The sequence below is a fragment of the Hyperolius riggenbachi genome, chromosome 3 (genome assembly GCF_040937935.1).
Source record: "Hyperolius riggenbachi isolate aHypRig1 chromosome 3, aHypRig1.pri, whole genome shotgun sequence".
NCBI classification, from domain to species: Eukaryota; Metazoa; Chordata; class Amphibia; order Anura; family Hyperoliidae; genus Hyperolius; species Hyperolius riggenbachi.
Window position 1 is genome coordinate 209,478,681 of NC_090648.1, and position 22,432 is coordinate 209,501,112.

Genomic DNA, 22,432 nt, shown 5'->3' on the forward strand with positions numbered 1-22,432 from the left:
CTGTAAGTGACAGCAACATAGGAGAAAAGTAATGTATGGCTCATTTTACTCTGGAAGAAATGATCTTCTTATTTGTGTGTTTTAAATTTTAAGATTTTCGCGACAGTGCCTCTTTAAAGCAATTCAATCCATATTTACAATTTTATTCTAAGATCATCTAACAGCTTTGGCTTATCTAAAAGGAATGTGCAGAATGGGTGAATATTTAACAGTCACAGCGGGTCATAGGAAATGTACAAGGCAGAAAAAGCTGGTGCGTTTAGCACGTTTGTGCAAAGTTCAGCTTTATTGTTTTGAGATCTGCAGCTGCTCCGTACGGAACTTTCTCTGGCTATGAGGATGCACTTTCTTATTGGACATACATAAGGCCCAATTTGGGCCTCCCACATCCAGTTCCAGCAACACTGCAGCCTGTCAGTAGGCTGCTCTCATAGCACTCTGCGATACAGATCCACGCATCGACTGAGAGCAAGCCTGGGAGCCTGGAGAGTTTAGGTAGGGTATTTCTTATCATTAGCAAATGTATGTATAAATATATGTTTTTCATAGCTATTGATCGTTTCATAACTTGTACTGAACTTTTATTGGACGCTTTCAATAACAAGAATTTGTGCATAGGTTACAACGTGGTTAATAAAGACCAGTGTTTCTCAACATTTTATTAGTATGTTTCCCCTTTTGAAAGCCTGTGCTCACCAAGTACCCCCTTGTATGGTAAGATTATCTCAAGTACCCCTTTACAGATATATTTAGTAGTAGTACAGTAACGTTCCCCCTATTATCTGACACCAACAGGGATTGGCTATACCCCACACTGTATACTTACCATTAACTCTGTATTAATGTTAAAATACAGTAATTAAAATCAAATTAGGACAATGGACAGATTTAACTTAATCTAACAGAGGTTTATTACTGTATAAAGAAGTGTAAACATACATTGATGCATCCTGCAAGGCCAGGATTTTTTTTGGTTTCTTGAGAATTTTGTTTAACTAAGTTCTGGATAACGGGGGTTTTACTGTACATGGTAATTGTTTCTAAACAATTTCCAAGAGTTACTATGGCATTTAAATAGTTAAAATTGTAATTTGGAGTTGTTGTTTATACAGGATTTCTTTTATTTATCATATTCTAAAACTCTAAATTTGTCATATTGAATTAACTATATCAAGCCTAAGTACCCCTTGGATGCATCACAAGTACCCCCCGGGGTAAGCATACAACATGGTGATCAGTACTGCTCGGATACCCCTTTTCAAAATCCGGATTGGATCCGAATCCGGATATCCGATCCGGGTCGGATATCCGAGTTCAAAATTTTCTGATCTTAATTTTGAATCGGATATCTGACCTTAGTATCCGGGGTATCCGGGCAAATTCGGATATTTGGATAGAAAAAACGGAAGTAGCCTTTAAATTGCTTTAAAGAGGAACTCCAGTGAAAATAATGTAGTAAAAAAAGTGCTTAATTTTTACCATAATTAAGTATAAATGATTTAGTCAGTGTTTGCTCATTGTAAAATCTTTCCTCTCCCCGATTTACATTCTGACATTTATTACATGGTGACATTTTTACTGTGGGCAGGTTATGTAGCTGCTCCTAACTGTTTTGGCTGTTAGAGACAGCTGTAAACAGCTATTTCCTGTCTGTGAACCTTGTTACATTGTAACAAACTGCCAAAAGTACAGCGGTCCCAGTGCTTCTTGTGGGAGGGGTTTCAGCACAAAATCAGTCATACAGCGCCCCCTGATGGTCTGTTTGTGAAAAGCATTATATTTCTCATGTAAAAGGGGATATCAGCTACTGATTGGGATAAAGTTCAATTCTAGGTTGGAGTTTCTCTTTAAAAACATTTTTTTAAGGTAAATGAGGCATGTAGCATCATTTTTTAAAGGGAAACACTAATTGATGATGTGGGGACTTAAAATCCCCCTCTCCAAAAAAAAAAAAATTGGGTGTAAAGTACCATCAGGACTAGGTTCCAGACAGCCGTCGTGCAGCCCACAATGGCCTCAATTCACTAAGCTTTATCAAACACTTTATCAAACGTTTGATAATTTACCTCATGGGTAAAAACGAATTTTTAATTCACTAAGGTGTTGCGAGAAAACGCGGAAAAGCCGCCGCATATGCCAAGAGCGAGGCGGCTGACTACGCGTCCAAAGCGGCGGTTTGCACGCATGGACACGCGTCTGGTAGTATGGTGGAATGCGGAAAAGCCGCCGCATGTCCTGACAGCAAAGCGGCTGTTTCCGCGTCCAACGCGGCGGTTTGCATGCAGCAGCATGCACTTGGTGTGGCTGGGTCTGTTAGTGCACATAGGCAGATGGAGAGCTATGCGCGCGCGGGCCTGAACTCAGGACCTTTATACCAGCAGGGGAAGTGTCAGCTGATCAGGAAGATCAGCTGATTCCTGCAGGACTTATGATTGGCTGAATGGCTCGGGCGGGGCGGCAGAGTCCAGCAACTATATATTCTGCTGCTTGTCAGTTGCTGGTTGTCTGCCATTGCTAACACTTGCGTGAAGGCACTCAGACCTTAGCTAGACCCGACAGTGTGCCAGAACCGGCTGGAGCTGGGAATCCACACTGAGTCAGATTCTTGATAGCTTAAAGTACTAATTGAATTGTATTATTTGTTAGACCAGTTCCAGGGTGTTGAGATCAAGGCCCTCACACCCCAGACTAGTAATACTGTGTATCTTCTGTGTATTCTCTAGCATAGTTCCAGGGTGTTGAGATCAAGGCCCTCACATCCAAGACTAGGGAACTGTATTATCATTTATGTTATACTCCAGACTAGTTCCAGGGTGTTGATGAATCACAGAACTCACACCCAAGACTAGGGAATTGTATTATCATTTATGTTATGCTCCAGACTAGTTCCAGGGTGTTGTGAATACGGACCTCACACCCCAGACTAGGTTGTGTTATTACTGTGTTACGTTAGCCCAGTTCAGGGCAAAACCTTACATATTAGCAGCAGGGCTTCCTGCATTCCAGCCTTGGTCCCTCACTCAGGGGTCCACAGGCTACAGGAATATCACCCACAGTCAGGGGTGAATTCCTCAGGAGTATAGGCCGCCAGCTCCTCTGGTGGTCTTTACTCAGAGTTGTTACTGTTGCACCAAACACTTACACTCTCTCAGGTGTCTAGAGGTTAGACATATCTGATTATTGACGATTCCGCAGATCCCCAATAATCGGGTATATCTGTATTCTTGGGGATACTGCGGATCGCCAAGGATCAGATTCTCACTCTGGTTGCTGACACCGATCGTTACAGGTGTTATATTATGTTATATATTTATTGAACGTTTTATCAATAAAACATTTGATAAATATTCAACACTTTAGTCAATTCAAAATTAGATTTTACGCATGAAGTGTTTGATAAATCTTAGTGAATTGAGGCCATTGTGTCCAAAGTCCAACCGCACAACTGGGACATGGCAGTTTTCAGCCAAGACACCTCCAAAAAATTACGCAGCAATTGTGTTTTGGGTTAAATATAGGTGGTATCTGCACAGCAGCAGTGACCTGTGGCACCCTGGCGGTGGGAGCAGCAACGGCTGCAGGAGCAGGGCAATGCAGCAGCAGCAGGTGTAACGTCTGCCAGGAGCATGCCGGACGTGGCACTTGGCAGTGGCACTTTGCACTTTGTACGTGGCACTTTGCACTTGGCACGTGGCACTTTGCACTTGCCACTTTGCACTTGCCACTTTGCACTTGCCACTTTGCACTTTGCACATGGCACTTGGCACATGGCACTTTGCACATGGCACGTGGCACTTTGCACTTTGCACGTGGCACTTTACACTTTGCACGTGGCACTTTGTACATGGCACTTTGCACATGGCACTTTGCATGTGGCACTTTGCCCATGGCACTTTGCACGTGCCACCTGCCACGTGCAAAGTGCCACATGCAAAGTGCAACGTTACACGTGCCAAGTGCCACGTGCAAAGTGCCACATGCCGAGTGACAGTCAGACAGCAGAGTAGAAGACACTAACTGTCACACTGGCACTGCTCAGCAGCACAGCAGTTCTGTAGTAAGCTAACACAGTAGTACTACTACTCTAACAACTACTAGCACTGACTGCAGTACTACAGTACTAACTACACAATAACACAGTAATCCTATTCCCTAATCCCTAACCTATACTGTACCTAGCTAAGGCTAATAGCTGGCCAGCAGGCAGCAGCTAGCCTGGTCTGTGCACAGCACACACACAGACACATAGCAGCTGCAGCAATGTGTCAGCTGCATGTGACACTCTGACTGTCAACACAATGAAATCAATCTAATTAACAATACACCAATAGTGTAGTGATAGTGAAGGGGTTAATCACTGAACAGCTTTAGGTTTATCACTTTATACAGCACTTGCTAGGCCAGCAGCACTGAAGCACACACTCTGACTGTCACTCACTGAATGAAATCAAGCTAGCTAGTCTAATTAACAATGTAACAATAGTGTAGTGATAGTGAAGGGGTTAATCACTGAACAACTTTAGGTTTATCACTGTATACAGCACTTGCTAGGCCAGCAGCACTGGAGCATGTCTCTCAGTGAGCATTCACAAGCAAGGACGATATTTCTCATCATGGCAGCCCTCCTTATTATACAGGGGGGCTGGCCAGTGTTCCTTTCTGTGATTGGGTGCCAGGGCTTAGGCTGTGAGCCCTCTGATTTGCTCAATGAGGTCAGGTGGGGATGGCCAGGGTTTCCCTCTCTGATTGGTTGCTAATGCTTCTGCTGGGAGCTCTCTGATTGGCTCAATGATGCCCTAGACGTCATACGGTATCTCAATAGTTGGATTTCTGTGGATATCCGCGAAAATCCGCATTGCCAGCCAACTATCAGCAGATAGCTATCCTTTGAATCCGAATCGGATAGCTGAAAAAAGGTCGGATATCCAGGTTACCCGGATATCCGGAATCTGGATGAGCAGCACTGGTGGTGATAACCCAGGATATAGACAGACAGAATGCTGACACTCTAGGCAAAGTCCATGGAGGTTCTGCCTGTAACTTTCCAGCTGCTCATGAACTATAAGAAGCAGGGAACTTTAACTATTTAAGAATAAGAAAGCAGTGTAAAGAATGTAAACAAGGATACATCTTTTTTTCAGTAATTTATGGAATTTACCTCAAGTCTTAAAGAGGAACTCCAGTGTAAAAAATGTAATTACAAAAAGTTCTTCATTTTTACAATAATTATGTATAAATCATTTAGACAGTGTTTTCCCATTGTAAAATCTTTCCTCTCCCTGATTTACATTCTGACATTTATCATATGGTGACATTTTTACAGCTGGCAGATGATGTCAGTGGAAGGAGATGCTGCTTGCTTTTTTGGCAGTTGGAAACAGCTGTAAACAGCTGTTATTTACTACAATGCAACGAGGCTCCCACAGTGTGATGTCAGAACCACAGAACCATGGCCCTGACATCACACTGTGGGAGCGATTTCACCACAATATCAGCCATACAGAGCCCTCTGATGATCTGTTTGTGAAAAGGAAAATATTTCTCATGGGAAAGGGGGTATCAGCTACTAATTGGGATGAGGTTCAATTCTTGGCTATGGTTTCTCTTTAAGGTGCCCATACTTTACTTGATTTTCCTGTTTGATTGACCATTCAAATCAATACTTTTATCTGATCGGCTGAGAATCAGTTGGGTTCCATCCTGCTGGATCGATGAAAATTGACGAATATCTGCCTAAATCAACAAATTTACTCAATCAAGCAGGATGGAAAATATTGGTTGATCACAAAGGAATCGGTTAATGTTCACATGATTTTGATCCACACAGAATCGATTTTTAGTTTCAGAGCATGAAGGCCCAACATTGTTCAGATTGAGTACTGAAAGGAGAAACATTTGATATCTGGATTATCTCTATTGTCTACCTGATCTACCAGCTATCCACCAATGTATGGGCAGTGGGCACCTTTACAGCAAGCAAAATATTTCAATTTGTCATATCATCAGGCCTGGATTTACATCACAGGAGCCTATAGGCACTGATGTCCTAGCACTCTAGACTTCTCCCTCCATGAACCTACAACCCCCCCCCCCCCCCACACCTCTACTGCACCACAAGTGTGCTGGCTGGCCTAGCTGTCATTTCTCCTTTACCCATCTTATGTGGCTACAGGTGTCCCCTAGCATTAGGTAGCCACAGGTATCCTCAGTATTAAGTAGCTAGTGTTAACTCCTAGTGGAATGTCGAGACCTGGGTGAGTAACCTCTCATTTATGTACTGCTCAGGACTCTCCATAGTGAAGGGGGGGAAGGAGGCGCTCAGAGCGGGGAGTGAGCCGCCTTTCCATCATCAGACGCCTGTAGACACAAGCCTACAGTGCCTTATGGTAAATCCGGCCCGCATATCATGCAATAATATTTATTACAGTATATAGATTGAAACATAAAGTACATTCATGATAGATTCATATCAAAGTTGGAACCATGAGCTCTAAACCCTGTGCTTTGCATTATTTACAATATTTTTTATTGTAGCATTTCCTTCTGCAGAAAAGCAGTGAACAACATTACATTTTTTTTCTTAAATGTAAATATAAAGTGTGGTTACAGGCTGTCGCATCCATGAAACTTGTCTGAATCAGGACATACTTAGAGACTAGAAGGTGAAGGCATATGTTTTCAAATGCTATACTGCACAAAGAAGCGTTCCTGTGTTCAGGAATGGGTTACAAGGGGAGGATGCACAGCTGCTGCAATCTACAGCTAACGGAAACCAGATGCTATTTTAAGGATCTGCATATTAAGGCTGCAATGCTTGGAAGGATCACTTGCGAAATATGATAACTGGTACAATAACACAGAGAATAACATAACTGCAGGATCCTTTGTGAGAAATTAGCATACAAATAAAGGATTATGGAGTTCACTTTGGCAATACTTTTGTTATGTAAGCACTTTGAATGCTGCACACGGCTCAGGCTTCTTGAATTCAAGTTCTCGGAATGAAAAACAGGCATTCACAATCTACTGAATGGAAGTAACTGCTACCCTTTTTAAAGGGAACCTGAAGTGAGAGGTATATGGAGGCTGACATATTTTTAATTAATTTTAAACATTAACAGTTGCCTGGTTGTCCTGCTGATCCAATACCTTTAGCCATAGACCCTGAGCAAGCATGCAGATTAGATGTTACTGAAAAGATTAGCTGCATGCTTGTTTTGGGTGTGTGATTCAGACACTAATGCTGGACTGATCTGCAGGACTGGCAGGCAAGTGTTACTGTTTAAGAGGAAATAAATATGGCAGCTTCCCCATACCTCTCACTTCAGGTTCACTTTAAGCAGCTATTTTTCCCATTCTGTAAGAAGGGAGAGCAATATTAGCCCAACAGATAGATTTTTACCTACACCATTCAGGCAATAAGCTGAAGGGAGTAGCTTTTCAATACCAATAATGGCTTTTATTATTATTATTATTATTATTATTGTAGTGTATTTATATAGTGCTGACATCTTCCACAGTGCCTTTGCATAGTATATAGTCATGTCACTAACTGTCTCTCTGAGGAGCTCACAGTCTAAGCCCCACTGCAGTCATAGTCTAAGGCTCGATGTTGGGGAAACAAATTTTCCCAAAGTTACCAGTATATTATTGGGATGTCGGAGGAAATAAAAGTGTCTAGAACAAACCCACAGAGAATACATAAACTCCATGGAGATCGCTGAATAAAGAGTTGGAACCTTTGACCCCAGCACTGCAAGAGGGCTATTGGCTATGCCATTGTGCCACCTTCTGTGTTTCTGGGTGTTGTGCTTTGAGTTGAGCTTGAACTTACATAACATATATAGATAGATAGATAGATAGATAGATAGATAGATAGATAGATAGATAGATAGATACTGTAGATAATTCTAAACAATTCTGAGGCTACATACACACTTTCAATAACTGTTGCCCCCAGTTTCATGCATGAACACATACAGATGTGTCCTTCAGCTGCAGCCAAGCAACACCTTCTGTTGCTATGGAGGGAGGGTGGAGGCGGGATGACGTCTAGTGGGTGAGGTAGGGAGGGGAATAATGCACTCAGTCCTGGGCAGCCACCTTTGCAGAGTTCAACCTAACGTGCGCCCAAAGCTTGAGGCAGGGAATGCCTAGTTGGAAAAAAATTGCACAATAAAAATGCAAAAAAGAAAAATACCATTTTTTTCATATATACAAATGGTTTCATAATTGTTTTGAAGTATGTAGAAATTTAACTGCTCTCCATAATTTTAATTTTTGATGTCTTAAAAAAATTACTTTCTTCTGTAAGCTGGAAGATGACTTCTGAAATTGAAGATGAAAGAGCGTTTATTGCTACCAGACCACTTCTCAAAAAAGCTCAAGTCATCACTTTGGTGGAGAATGTTTTTGGCCTGCAAGTATCGACAGTGACGTCTTTACCAAGTTATGATGACCAGAATTTCTATGTACAGACTCAGAGCAATGGGACTTCCTCTGGAAATGAGTATGTCTTGAAGATCATGAATGCTGAAAGCAGTAAACAAACAGAACTTATTGAAGTTCAAACACATGTTATGAAGTTCTTACATGAAAAGGGACTACCTACACCCAATCCCATATTCACCAAAACTGGTCGTATCATGTCCCTAGAAGCTATAGGTAAGGTTACTGAATAAATGCCAAACACTAGTTTTGCCATTTGCCATGCAAGAAAAATAAGTAAGGTGAGATATTTTAAGAGAAAAGCTTTGTGAATCAACAACTAAGTCTGAATCCATTATATTAAAATAATATTTCTCCCATTTAGACTACGGGGACAAAGTACACAATCATATGGTGAGACTTCTAACCTACCTTCCTGGAACACCAGCGGCTAACATTTCTGCAACTCCGGAAATATTATTTGATATTGGCAGAATGGCAGCCATTGTTGATGAAAACATAACTAAGGTATGTTTATTATTTTGTCATGATAAACACGGTTCACTTTCATCATGTATTGTTCTTCAATGTGTTGCTAAAAGGGCATTTGCTGTATGAGAGAAGACCTGTTTGTGTTGCCTAAGGCGTAAGACCATTAATATAGCGTTGCCATCTTCTGCAGTTCTCTATGGAGTGTATAGTCATGTCAATGACTGTCCCTCTACTGTAGTCACAGTCTAATGTTGCTACTATAGATGAAGGTGGCTCAGCAATGGGCAACATGGACTCTTTAGATACAGAAGCAATAAAAAGTATGTGAACCCTTTGGAATTATATGCTATCAGTAGCGGCCGCCAGTGAAGTATTGTGGTAGCGATACTTCACAGAAGCAGGGCCATCCACAGTTAATGTTAAAGGGAACCAGAGACGCCGGACTTGTAAAAAGAAAAAGATTTTATACATACCTGGGGCTTCTTGCAGCCCCATAAGCCTGCATCGCTCCCACGCCGCCATCCTCCGCTTCCTGGATCCGCCGGTACCGGGTCCCGTCACTTCCGGTGGACGCGGCCAAATGTCCGCATGAGCAGGGGCTCCCTCCATACCCTTACACGTGCGGCTGCGCAGTATGCAGCCGCACGCGTAAGGGTATGCCGGGATCCCCTGTGATGCGGACAATTGGCCGCGTGCTACCGCCGACTGGCCGAAACTACGGGACCCGGTACCACCGGATACAGGACACGGAGGACGGCGGCGTGGGAGCGATCCGTGCGTATGGGACTGGAGGAAGCCCCAGGTATGTATAAAATAATTTTTCTGGGGCCTCTGGTTCCCTTTAAGCTCATTGCTTCGTGCATTAGTAATGAACCACATTAACCTGGCTATCTATACTGCAGTACCTGTAGCTTACTACCTATTACTGAGGGCACCACTTGTACCTGGCTACCTATACTGCAGCACCTATAGCGTGCTACCTATTACTGAGGGCACCACCTGTACCTGGCTACCTATACTGCAGCACCTATAGCTTGCTACCTATTACTGAGGGCACTACCTGTACCTGGCTAGTGGCTACCTATACTGCAGCACCTATAGCTCGCTACCACCACTGAGGGCACCACCTCTACCAGAGCCGGGACAAGGTCCTCCAGCACCCAAGGCTGAGACACCAAAGTGCGCCCCTCCATCCCTCCCAGCCATCACACACTGATTGCTATTAGACTAAGAGGTGCCCCAGGGCCCCCAACCCCCTAATCTCTAGTTATCTGGCTTGCAGTCACTGCCATGTATCCCCTTTCCTTATTTTTCTCTGCTTCAAACACAATAGGGGAATGATAGCTGAGTGAGTTGTGCGCCCCCTCCTACACTGCGCCCTGAGGCTGGAGCCTCTCTCGCCTCTGCCTCGGCCCGGCCCTGACCTCTACTCTATCTCATATATTAATCGGGGACTACCTGTATTTTGCTAATATTTGGCCCCACCCACATCATGTCTTGGCCACGCCCATTTTTCACCATGGCTTTAGTTGGTGGTGGTGCCCTACCCATTTTTGCAATACTCCATTCATGGAAGGGGTTGGGGGGAGGGGGCCTCCAGTTATAGGTTGCTTGAGGCCACCAAAACCCTAGCTGCACCCCTGTGCATTACAATGCGCATAACTAAGGAAGCCACACTCCTTACATGGCAGCGCGCACTGCTATGTAAGGCGTGCATAGAGCGCACTACAGATCATTAAGCCGTGCTGCTGAAGCTGTTGGGAGGGAAACAGTAAATTCGGGCGCCTGAGGCTAGTGGACAAATCGGGCGCCGCCATTCACTCCTATAATAAATATCGTTTAATGGGCGCCCGATAGGAAAAAAGGGCGCCGGAGAAAACTAACGTTTTAAAAGCGGCGCCCGGAGACTTAATGTTTTATTACTGTTTCTCATGATTACACATTATTTAATGATTTATACATTTTTAAATATTATTTTTAAACGAAAAACAGTACAATATTTTTTCCAAACATTATTTTTAAACGAAAAACAGTACTTTTTATTTTTTTTTTATTTTTTTTCCATTATTTTTAAACGAAAAAACCAACAGGGGGGTCTTAGGTTTAGGCACCAACAGGGGGGTCTTAGGTTTAGGCACCAACAGGGGGGTCTAGGGGTTAGGGGTAGGTACAGGGAGGGTTACTTAGTAATTTTTTTTTAAACGTTATTATACGTTTCACTATTTAAACGAAAGATTAACGTTTTTACAATTGCCGATTTAATGCACATTATTTAATGATTTATAACTTTAAAAAACATTAATTTTAAACGAAATACAGTACAATACATTTTTAAACGTTATCCATGCTTATCGTTAAAAACCCGGCGCCCTTTTTTCCCAGCGCCCCTTTTTAACGTACGCGTTGGGAGACACTCCCTTCATAACCACATGGCTGATTTCTGCTGCCTGCCATGGGGATAATGTGTTAGCATCTGGTTGGTTCAGATGCCATTTCCTTCTGTTTATTGGTTCTCTAGCTGACTGGGCCCTATAGAATTACTTTTGTATACTCCGGCCTGATGATGGACAAACAATAAGCCCGAAATGAATATGTGTCATTGTCTGAATTAATTGCTTACCACGTCAAGCCATATCATATACCAGTCTCATTATAGCTTTTTTCTATGACTCATGGAGATTGTTCTTACGGATGAAAAGTTTTTATGAAATGTGCTCATTTTTTGAATTTTTGTATTTGTGCCAATAACATTTATATTAAGCTTTATACTGCAAGACTGTGCACTAGCATCTTCTTCTATGGTCCTTTCTATAAGAAACAAGTGTTGGAATTGGGTGTGGTGGATCACCCATTAAAAGGACGTCTATATTTTTTGGCCCTTTTATTATAAAGGGGAACAACACAAGTTTGCTTTCTTAAAACAGAAAGAATTTGCGATAATTCAGGTTGGAGTGAGCTTGAGATGTCTCCCAAAGCATCACTGCTGAATATATGCAAATGAACCATTGTACCCTTAGAAGCCAAACACACCTCCAGAACCGCTGGAATGCAATGATGTGTCAGCTTCTTAATTTGTACAGAGCCATAATAATCCAACGTGCATACAGACTGTTTCGGATTGTTTGATCCTCATCAGTGCATGGCATGGATTAATTTGGCTCTATGCAGTAGGGCTTGTAACACCGAGAGGTACAGACTAACCAGCAAGCTCATGGTGACCCAGAACTCATTGGAGTGTGTAAGGGACTACAATGGTCCTAAAAGCCCCCTTACTAAGATGGTAAGAAAAACAAAAGTTTGCTTTCTTAAAACAGAAAGAATTTGCGATAATTCAGGTTGGAGTGAGCTTGAGATGTCTCCCAGTGCAACACTGCTGAATATATGCAAATTAACCATTGTACCCTTAGAAGCTAAACACACCTCCAGAACCGCTGGAATGCAATGATGTGTCAGCTTGTTAATTTGTACAGAGCCATAATAATCCAACATGCATACAGACTGTCTCGGATTGTTTGATCCTCATCAGTGCATGGCATGGATTAATCTGGCTCTATGCAGTAGGGCTTGTAACACTGAGAGGTACAGACTAAATCCCTGTTAAATATTAACTGAAAGCAGGAATGCCAGCACAGCAAGTTGAGATTGATAACCAAGTGAAGCACTATGCTGCCTGACCATATTTTTGAAATGCTAAGAAATCATTTTTTCATTTTAGCAAGTGTAGGAGGAGGTGAGACTGGCTGCACATGAGGATGTACATTAAATGGCAGGTTTTCCGGAGAAACATTTCAGGAGAAACATATCCCTTGTCCACTATGTGTTTCTGGTGAATATGCAATTTGCCTGAAGCTGCCCTATAGCAACATTGTGACTGCTTGACATTAAATGTAATACATTTAGTAAGGGGCATAACATCAGCGGCCCGGCCTCCCAGCAAAATGATTGTGGTGTCATGGCTGGACAATCCATTCTCCCCGGTAATGGCCAGTTGTTCCATTCCTCCTCCCCTACTCTTGTGCAGAGTAAGCACAGGGAGTGTTGTATCTGGTCTCTTCCTCCCAAGAATCACTCTACGCACCACCCTGAGACTCATATTAACCACTTGTCGACCGCACACTCATACCGTGCGGCGGCAAAGTGGTAGCTGGAGGACCAGCGACGCACATCTGCGTCGCCAGGTGCCTCCCTAATTAATCAGGAAAGGCCACTCGCGCGAGCGGCCGTTTCCTGTTAGATCACGGAGCGGGTCTCCGTGAATAGCCTGCGAGCCGCTGATCGCGGCTCGCAGACGTAATGTAAACGCAGGAGACGTTTGTCTCCTTTGTTTACATTGAATGGCGCTGCTGCGCAGCAGTGCCGTAAGGCAGATCGGCGATTGCCGGCCAATCAGCGGCCGGGGATCGCCACCATGTGACAGAGGACATCCTGTCACTGGCTGCACAGGACGGATAGCGTCCTGTGCAGCCCAAATCACCAGGGGGGAAAGGGAGGAGAGGGAGGGGGGGAATCTCGCCGCGGAGGGGGGCTTTAAGGTGCCCCCCCCGCAACATGCGGAGCGATAAGACCCCCCCTGCACATCATCCCCATAGGGGGGGAAAAAGGGGGGTGATCTGATCGCTCTGCATGCAATCTGATCTGTGCTGGGGGCTGCAGAGCCCACCCAGCACAGATCATAAAAAACAGCGCTGGTCCTTAAGGGGGGGGGGGGGTAAAGGCTGGGTCCTCAAGTGGTTAATGTGACATGCAATCAGGAGCCTCCGGACGTCTCCATGCATCACAAAGATACCAGGAGGAGGAGGAGACCTGATACAGCGGATCAGAGAATAATGGCGCCCTGCGCCGATGCATACAAATGGCGCCGCATTAAAAAGATACGCTTACCGCTATTTATCGTTAGTACTGTATCATAATGGCGCACAGGGAAAAAAGAACAGCGCACAGTAAAGTTACTTAACAATAGCGCCGTTCATATGCCAAAAAGCAGATGTTATTGTGCACAGTAACATTATTTATCAACAGAGCCCTACAGAAGCCAAACTGCAGACGTTATTTTACTGCAAAACGGTGAATGGATTTAATGTAACACTGTCAAAAATTCTAAAGATGTTGCAGATCGAGGATTTGAAAAAACAATATTAACGTTATTAATGTTATCAACTTTTTGCAAGTAATGTGCAGTACTGTAAACGTAAACTAACACTATCAATTTTGTGCAAATAATGTTCAGTACTGTGAACGTTAACTAACATTAATACACTGTGACTGTGCAGGATTGGAGTTTTAAAAAAAAAATCATAATGATATTAATGTTAGCTAATTTGTACCTTTAAAGTACAGTACTCTTAATGTTTACTAACTATAATACACTTTGTGCAGGATCGGACTGCGCACTGCATTACATTTTAAATATAGCTAAAATGTATTATACTGCAATGTGTTTATATGTAAATATCAATGATCTGAAAATAAAAAATAGCAATGAATGCAGTTAAAAATAATAACTTTAAATGAAGACTACTATCAAGAACGTTAGAGTTATTAATATCAATTAAAAAGTTATTTAATGTTTTTAAGGAGACGATTTCTTAACAGTAATTAATGATTAACTGTTAACGCTAAATAACAATAAGCGGAAGACGGATTAGCGGCATCACCGTGGCACCATTTTCGTATGTATCCTGATACAGAGTGGACTTGGCAAATGTAACAGTGCTCCCTGCGCTTAGGCTGCTTTCACAGACGTTACAGGCGCACGTTAGAGCAGCCTGTAACGCAGACCAACTCACAGTAATGTTAAATGAATGGGCTGTTCACAGTGCCCACGTTGTGTTACATTGTAACGCTGCACGTTCAAATAAAGTGCAGCATGCTATGCGTTCTATGCGGTTTTAGCCGCGTTAGACTGTGTGCACATGCTCAGTTATGTTTTTTTTGGGCCAGAGAGGAGGCGGGGAGAGTCTGCTATTGTAGCCAGCCACATGGTTACTTAATATTCACTGCACTGCAGTGTTTACTTCCTGGAGCGGCCGCTGATTGGCTGGTGCTCCGATCACGTGGTCTCCGCAGCACATAGGACACAAAAGGCGCACCAAGAGCTGCACACAGGGCCGGCCCGCTCATAAGGCGGGGTGAAACATTTGCCTCAGGCGGCAGATATGGGGGGCGGCACCCGCCTGTCCTTAGATGCTGGGGGCCGTCCGCCGAGCTGGAGGGGTAGCTGGCAGAAAGGGGGTATTGGGCCTAGCGGTGGGGAGGGGGGTCGGACCCCCCCCCCTCCCTCGCCTGGGTCCCCCGATCTGCTCTGCTCCTCCAACGTTAAACCAGCGTGCATATCATTAAGAGCCAACGGGCGGGAGAATCACTCACCTCTTCCGCATTCCATCGTGTGCTCCACTGACGTCACTTCCGGCAACGCCGCCCACTGTATTGTAAGTGGACGGCCATGCAGGAAGTGACGTCGGTGGAATGCACGATGGAACGCGGAAGAGGTGAGTGATTCCCCCGCCCGCTGCCTCTTAATGATATGCACGCTGGTTTAACGCTGGAGGAGCAGCGCAGATCGGGGGACCCAGATGAGGGAGGGGGGGTCCGACCCCACTCCCCATCGCTAGGCCAATACCCTCTTTCTGCCCGCTACCCCTCCAGCTAGGTGTCCCCCCCCCCCCCCACGGCTGGGGGGGGGCGATTTTTTCCAATTTTGCCTCAGGCGGCAAAAAGTCTAGGGCCGGCCCTGGCTGCACAACGCAGCTCTAGGTAGCGTCCTCCTCCGACACCACCAGGCGTTGCGTTAGTGGCACGTTATGCGACCTATAACGTCCCCTAAAGCGCAATGTCCCTGTGGGAAAGAGGCCTTACTCTGCACAAGAGGGAGGATAAGGAGCTGGCCCCAATAGCCCCTGACAACGCATCCCCCACCTCACCTATCCACTGCATTTTGGTGAAATCTGAGATACACTAGAAAGTTGAAGCAGAGATTGACTTCTGCATGTGATAGCACCCAGTGACATAAGGGGATGAGAAATAGGAATGGGAAAGCTACATCTAAGCTAGAAAACTGAAAATAATTTTGTTCTCATTTCAGAAATTCCAACATCCATATAAACAGCATTTGGATCGTGGCAAATATATTTGGAACTTATCAAACACCCCATTGCTCAGAAAATATATATATGCCGTAACAGAACACAGTTTACAGGAGAGGATTGAAGTAGTGATAAGCCAGTATGAGACTTCTGTGCAGCAGAATGTAAAATCTTTTCGCAGATGTAAGTAGTGTATCGTGTACAGTTCACAGGGCATTCAGTTATTACATGTCCTACTGGCAGCGAGTATGGAGCTTCTAATACAGTATATCACTGCACCCCAAGCTGAATATACAACATATCTCAACACAACTTGAATCACAACGTTCGTTCTTTATTTACAGTATGTGGAACAATCGTTCATCACCTCTGGTTGCCCAGTGCATCTTCATGTGGGTACTTAGCTTTAGGATCCTTTCCTGGGATTTGGATCATTCTTGTGTAAACCTTGCTGTAATTACATGAATATCTGTTGAATTCCTGCAGCACCATGCTGCACATGTGATTCAGAAACTAATGCAGCCAAAAAGATCAACAGGACGACCGGGCAGCTAGTATTGTTTAAAAGGAAATAAATATGGCCGTCACCATATGTAAGAAGACAGGTATAATAAACCTGTCAGCACATGGGATTGTCCCCCCTGCCCCATTGAGGGCTTGTTCACACTAGAGGCGTTTTTCGCTTTTTTTAACCTCCCTATCGTTCTGGATGAGCTGAGCTCGTCCAGAGATGCCGTAGGTCATTGCTCAGGCCCTACTGGGCCGATTAGAATTTTTTTTCACACACGCAGCTAGCACTTTGCTAGCTGCGTGTTTAACTCGATCGCCGCCGATCCGCCGCTACTCGACGCGAAAGAGGGCCCCCCTCCACGGGACCCCTGTGCAGCCTGGCCAATCAGTGCCAGGCAGCGCTGAGGGGTGGATCGGGAGTCCCTGTGACGTCGATGACGTCACTCCGTTCGTCGCCATGGCGACGGCCAAGCCCTGAAGGAAATCTCATTCAGAATGGGATTTCCAGATGGGTCTCTAACCCTATGAGACAAGTCACATCTGAGCAGTTTGTTTCCGATCCGCTCACAAAAGCGGTGCATGGATCATTTTTGCCTCAATGGAAGGTATAGGAAAAACACAAACGCTCACACAATTGCTTTGTGCAGCAATTGCGTTCGCATTTTTAAGAATAAATACATTGGGCCTGATTCACAAAGCGGTGCTAACAGTTAGCACGCTAGTGAAAAGCCCTTTATCACGCCTAAACTCAGTTTAGGCATGATAAGTTTAGGTGTGATAAGTTTAGGCATGATAAGTTTAGGTGTGATAAGTTTTTAGGTGTGATAAGTTAAAGCACCAACTGGGTTAGCACCGCAGTGCACAGCTGATCAAAAGTTTTGCGCTAGCAAAGTCTGGTGCACTTTGCATAGAGTTTAATGACGCTGCTTTGCGTGCGGGGACTTTGCGCACAATCTAAACTTATCTAAACTTATCATGCCTAAACTTATCATGCCTAAACTTATCATGCCTAAACTGAGTTTAGGCATGATAAAATGGTTATCACGCCTAAAGTCTTTAAATGGGTTATCACCGCTTTGTGAATCGAGCCCATTGTATTTATTCCTTTCCAGAGAGTTCACTTCCTGACTGACATCAGGAAGTGTAAAAACGCAATCGCTCGGTAAAACCGCTTAGAAAAGCGGTTCACAAAAAAAAAAAAAAACAGTGAGCAGGTATTCGCCAGGAATCGGAAATAAAAATCGCCTCAAAAAAGCCAAACGTGGATGGACACACAAACGGAACGCAATTTGTGAACAAGGCCTAAGGGCCCATTCACATTAGAACAACTTTTCTGAGCGTTTTGCGATTGATTAGTGTTTTTAAAATCTTTCCTACTCACTTTCATTAAAATCGCGATAAAAATCTAAAGCTCTAAAGTGTGGTGCAATTTATTAAAGGTTTGTCATTCATGTTTCCCCAATAAACGGCTGCGGCCTTTCTCCATATATGGTGTGTGTGTCTTCTTTATAGGTATAAGTTATGGTAAAGGGGCAATGGGGGGTGCAATACCATGCTTCTCACGCCAGATTCCCTATAAACAGTCTTTAGGGCATATTCACAGTTCCAGTGCACTTTATAATGCAATTATGTGTATGAGAATGCACAGACGGAGAGTGGCTGCTGTAAAGTTCAGGTTCACAAAGAAGGCAGACAAATTTATTTCCTTTTAAACAAGGAAAATTGCCTGGCTATCCTGCTGATTCTCTGCATGTTAGGGCTCATTTCCACTATATCGAATCCGCATGCGGATTCGCACTGCCAATACAAGTGGATGGGCCTGTTTCCACTTGTGCGTTGCGCGGAGCGTTTTTGTGTGCGGGGAAAATCTGCACGGCAGAGCCGTCAGAATTCGCTCCACGCACACCGCTAAGTGAATCGCATACAATGTATCTAATAGGGAAATCGCATGCCGTTTTGGCATGCGTTTTTCCCCACGATTTCGCATGCGATTTCACATAGGAGGTAAGGTTAATTTACACAGGCAGTGACATGTTTAAAATCGCCCACCTACTACCCTATGCGAAATCGCATGCGAAATCGCGGGAAAAAACGCATGCAAAATCGCACCCGCATGCGATTTCGTCTGCGGTGATTTCCCGGCAATTCCGCACCGCACAAGTGGAAATGCAGCCTAATACTTTTAGCCATAGACCCTGAACAAGCATATGCAGATCAGGTGTTTATGCCTGCAGTCTGACTAGATTAGCTGCATGCTCATTTCAGGTGTGTGATTTAGACACTACTGACTAGAAAGATCAGCAGGCTAGCCAGGCAACTGGTATTGTTCAAAAAGGAAATGAATGTGACAGCCTTAATATAGCTGAATATACAAGAAAAGGAAAAAAAAGAGTTTTGGGAAATAGTTGCACATTGTTGGATATTAATAAGGTAGTTCAGGTGAAATATTTGTATGTTTTTTTCCGATATATTCATATTTTCCTGTGCATTCACCATCAGAATTTACGTATGTTTTAATCAGCCATATTTTGTTTAATGTAAAAAAAATTGAAAGCATGATTTGGTTTTTCATACTGTAAGCGAGAGCTCTTGCTTACAGGAACTGAAGGGATGACGTGAGACATAGAAAAATCGCGGCTTTTCACAGAAGCCGTTTTTCTTGCGGAGACATAGATCAATGAATGGGAAGTGTGGAAGGCGGCAGGAGCGCGCGGGAGCACACACGGCTCAGCTGCAGCGGGGAAGGCTATCTGGACGGATATATCTGTCCAGATAGACCTAAGTGGTTAAAGAGAAGATAAAAAATTATCTCCTAGAGGTAAACTCTGGAAAAAAAGTGAATTGAATAAGGGTCAAGGAATCTTTTCTGTATAGGTGAAAAAAACAAAACCTTTGTTGTTTCTGAAGATGGTGCACCCTTTCCTGAGTGCAAAATATGCCAACTGGGACAGTAGGATCACTTTGCCACAGAGTTTTCCTAGTCTGGATAAGAGATTGTAGTTCATTTTATTTTGGAAACAGAGGGCACTTTCCATGGTTGTAACTAGGGGGGAGCAGTGCTGTATCCTCCGATACAGGGGACTATACTTCAGACCAGGTGTTACTGTGGCTACACTTGTTACGGGTGTGAAGATCATGACGGCGACACTTGTTTTATGACCCTTGTGAGATGGGCCCTAAGGCTGGGAAGGGCACCAAGGGGAAGCAAGGGAAGGGATGTGAACATTGGGAGGCCCCATCAAAGTTTTGCTGGGGGGCTCCATGAATTGTAGTTCCACCACTGACACTTTCCCATAATGATAGCGTGTTCCTAGTTTGCATAGTCTCTATAGTAGTTCATTTTGATTTATATATATTCATAACATTTCACCTTAATAGGAGCAAGAAGAGTAAGTATCTCACTTATTGTTGTTGTTTTTAATTCTCACAGGCATAAATCATGGAGATTTCAATGACCATAATATACTATTGCAGAAGAATAACAGACCTGATGAAAACACGAAGCAACAATACCATGTGTCGGGGATTCTGGATTTTGGTGACATGAGCTCTGGTTACTATGTGTTTGAAGTAGCCATCACAATAATGTACATGATGATAGAAAGCAAAGATCCTCTCTTGGTGGGGGGATATGTACTGGCAGGATTTGAAAGCATCATCCCACTGACAAGGGAGGAGAAAGAGGCCCTCTTCACCTTGGTGTGCTGTAGATTTGCTCAGTCCTTAGTGATGGCCAGGTACAGTGTCCTACTGTGCCCGGAAAATGAAGAGTATCTCATGGTAACTGCTAAAACTGGGTGGAAACATTTAATTACATTACTTGATATGGGGAAAGAGGCTGTGGGGAAGATTTGGGAGCAAACTGCTAGATCATATCATGACAAAATACATCAAGCCTAATTTTTTAATTCATTGTTCAAGTACAACTAAACTCAAGTTGGAAAGGGTTAAATTTTTAAAGCACATATGTTGTCCAGAGTAAATTGTTACTGCAGTTGTACATGTAATCATGTCTTTATAGCTGTGCTTACAGGGAGCTGTACATTTGTTTATCCAGTTTCCTATTCAAAAGGTGAGACAATGAAAACTCCACTTCCTATGAGCTACAAGTCTGCAACAGGCTGTGCCAGCGTAGGAGCCTACTCAAGCTCCTCCCCTAGTCTTGAACTGCACACAGAAGTGACACGAGATACAGTGGGCAATGAACTGTGCTGATAAACATTAAACGGAATAACTATTTCCATGCTTGTAACCTTTGTCGCCAAACTTTGCATTCAGCTTCACCCACACATGTTTTACTGAAAAGCAGAGAGCAGGTCTCTACTAGCTACAGTTCACTGGCAAGCAGGTTTCAATAATATATTTCAGAGCATCTGAAATGCATGGTAAAATATAGACATTAAGTGGAACCCAATCAATGAGCATATCTGAGAATGAGACATGAAAATAGTATTTCCTCAAAAGAAATAAAATCAGGACTGATCAGAAAATGCATCTGTCACTACAATTTCTTTGTGTCAAAGTATTCTTCTACTCATTGTGATCTGCTAGCAAGTTCAAGTTGCACTATACTGTATATTTTGTAAGACAAAAATGGAAACCGAGAGCCCAATATGGTGTAGTATCGTCAGGATTCACAGTAAGTGTTTTTAGGAGTAAATGAAAATATACTAACAAATGTGGGTTACCACACAGGCAACCACTGTAATTGCAGGTGGGGAGAATTATAACCTGGCCCCACTCAGGTTTAAGAAGTCGCTCTCTGTAGACAGGAAAGATGGGGGTAACAACACCCCTCCACCAAGGGTGGACTAGACAATGTTTAGATGTTTGAAACAGAGGCGCCAAAATAGAATAAAAGCGACTAAAAACTGTTTAAAAGGGGGGAGTAGTGGACTTACCTCCCTCAAGGAAAAACAGACAAAAATTCATTATTTTTATATAAAAAAATAACATTTATTAGAAGCTCTACTTTGCAACACGTTTCGCGGGTACAGTCCCGCTTCATCAGGCAAATGATCGGAGGAAACTGGGGGAGATAATTCCAGAGAACATATGGCTAAGACTAGTGTTGGGCGAACAGTGTTCGCCACTGTTCGGGTTCTGCAGAACATCACCCTGTTCGGGTGATGTTCGAGTTCGGCCAAACACCTGATGGTGTTCGGCCTTTTAAGTTCGGGTTCGCCCCGAACTACTAAATGGCCGCCGAACAGGGCCCTGTTCGGCCGAATACTGCCCCCCTATGGGGTCGCAGGCATAAGGGGGGAGCATGCCCCGATCGCGGGGGGGGGGGGGTCGGAAATTCCCCCCACCCCCTCCGCTAGCGCTCCCCCCTCGGCCCGCTTCCCCATACAAAAGTTTGGCAAAAGTAAAATAGTACCGGTGGTGGTGGTGGCCTTGCACTGTGAAGTGTGTGAGGAGGAGGAGGAGTCCGGAGAGTGACGCGTTGAGGGAGGCCGGGCAGCGGGCGGTTCAGCGGTAGTACCCTTGTGGTACTTCCGCTCTTTCTCTGACCTCACGTCCTCTGCGTGATGACGCATACGAGGGTACGCGTGACGCGTACCCTCGTATGCAGAGGACGTGAGGTCAGAGAAAGGGCGGAAGTACCACAAGGGTACTACCGCTGAACCGCCCGCTGCCCGGCCTCCCTCAACGCGTCACTCTCCGGACTCCTCCTCCTCCTCACTCACTTCACAGTGCAAGGCCACCACCACCACCGGTACTATTTTACTTTTGCCAAACTTTTGTATGGGGAAGCGGGCCGAGGGGGGAGCGCTAGCGGAGGGGGTGGGGGGAATTTCCGACCCCCCCCCCGCGATCGGGGCATGCTCCCCCCTTATGCCTGCGACCCCATAGGGCCCCCAAAAGCGGGATGTTCGGGGAGTTCGGGGTTCGGCCCGAACATGCCGAACATCGCGGCC

At 44.3% G+C, this 22,432-nt stretch overlaps 1 protein-coding gene across 1 annotated transcript; it reads left to right on the forward strand.

Annotated features, from left to right (window-relative positions):
* Nucleotides 1-323: 323 nt before the first annotated feature.
* On the forward strand, nucleotides 324-21,001 carry LOC137561295 (hydroxylysine kinase-like). The gene is made up of 5 exons (XM_068272557.1): nucleotides 324-495; nucleotides 8,315-8,664; nucleotides 8,813-8,955; nucleotides 16,001-16,184; nucleotides 19,942-21,001. Exons 2-5 carry the CDS (start codon nucleotides 8,322-8,324, stop codon nucleotides 20,409-20,411), a joined length of 1,140 nt encoding a protein of 379 aa, XP_068128658.1. The 5' UTR covers nucleotides 324-495; nucleotides 8,315-8,321; the 3' UTR covers nucleotides 20,412-21,001.
* The last annotated feature ends 1,431 nt before the right edge of the window (nucleotides 21,002-22,432 follow it).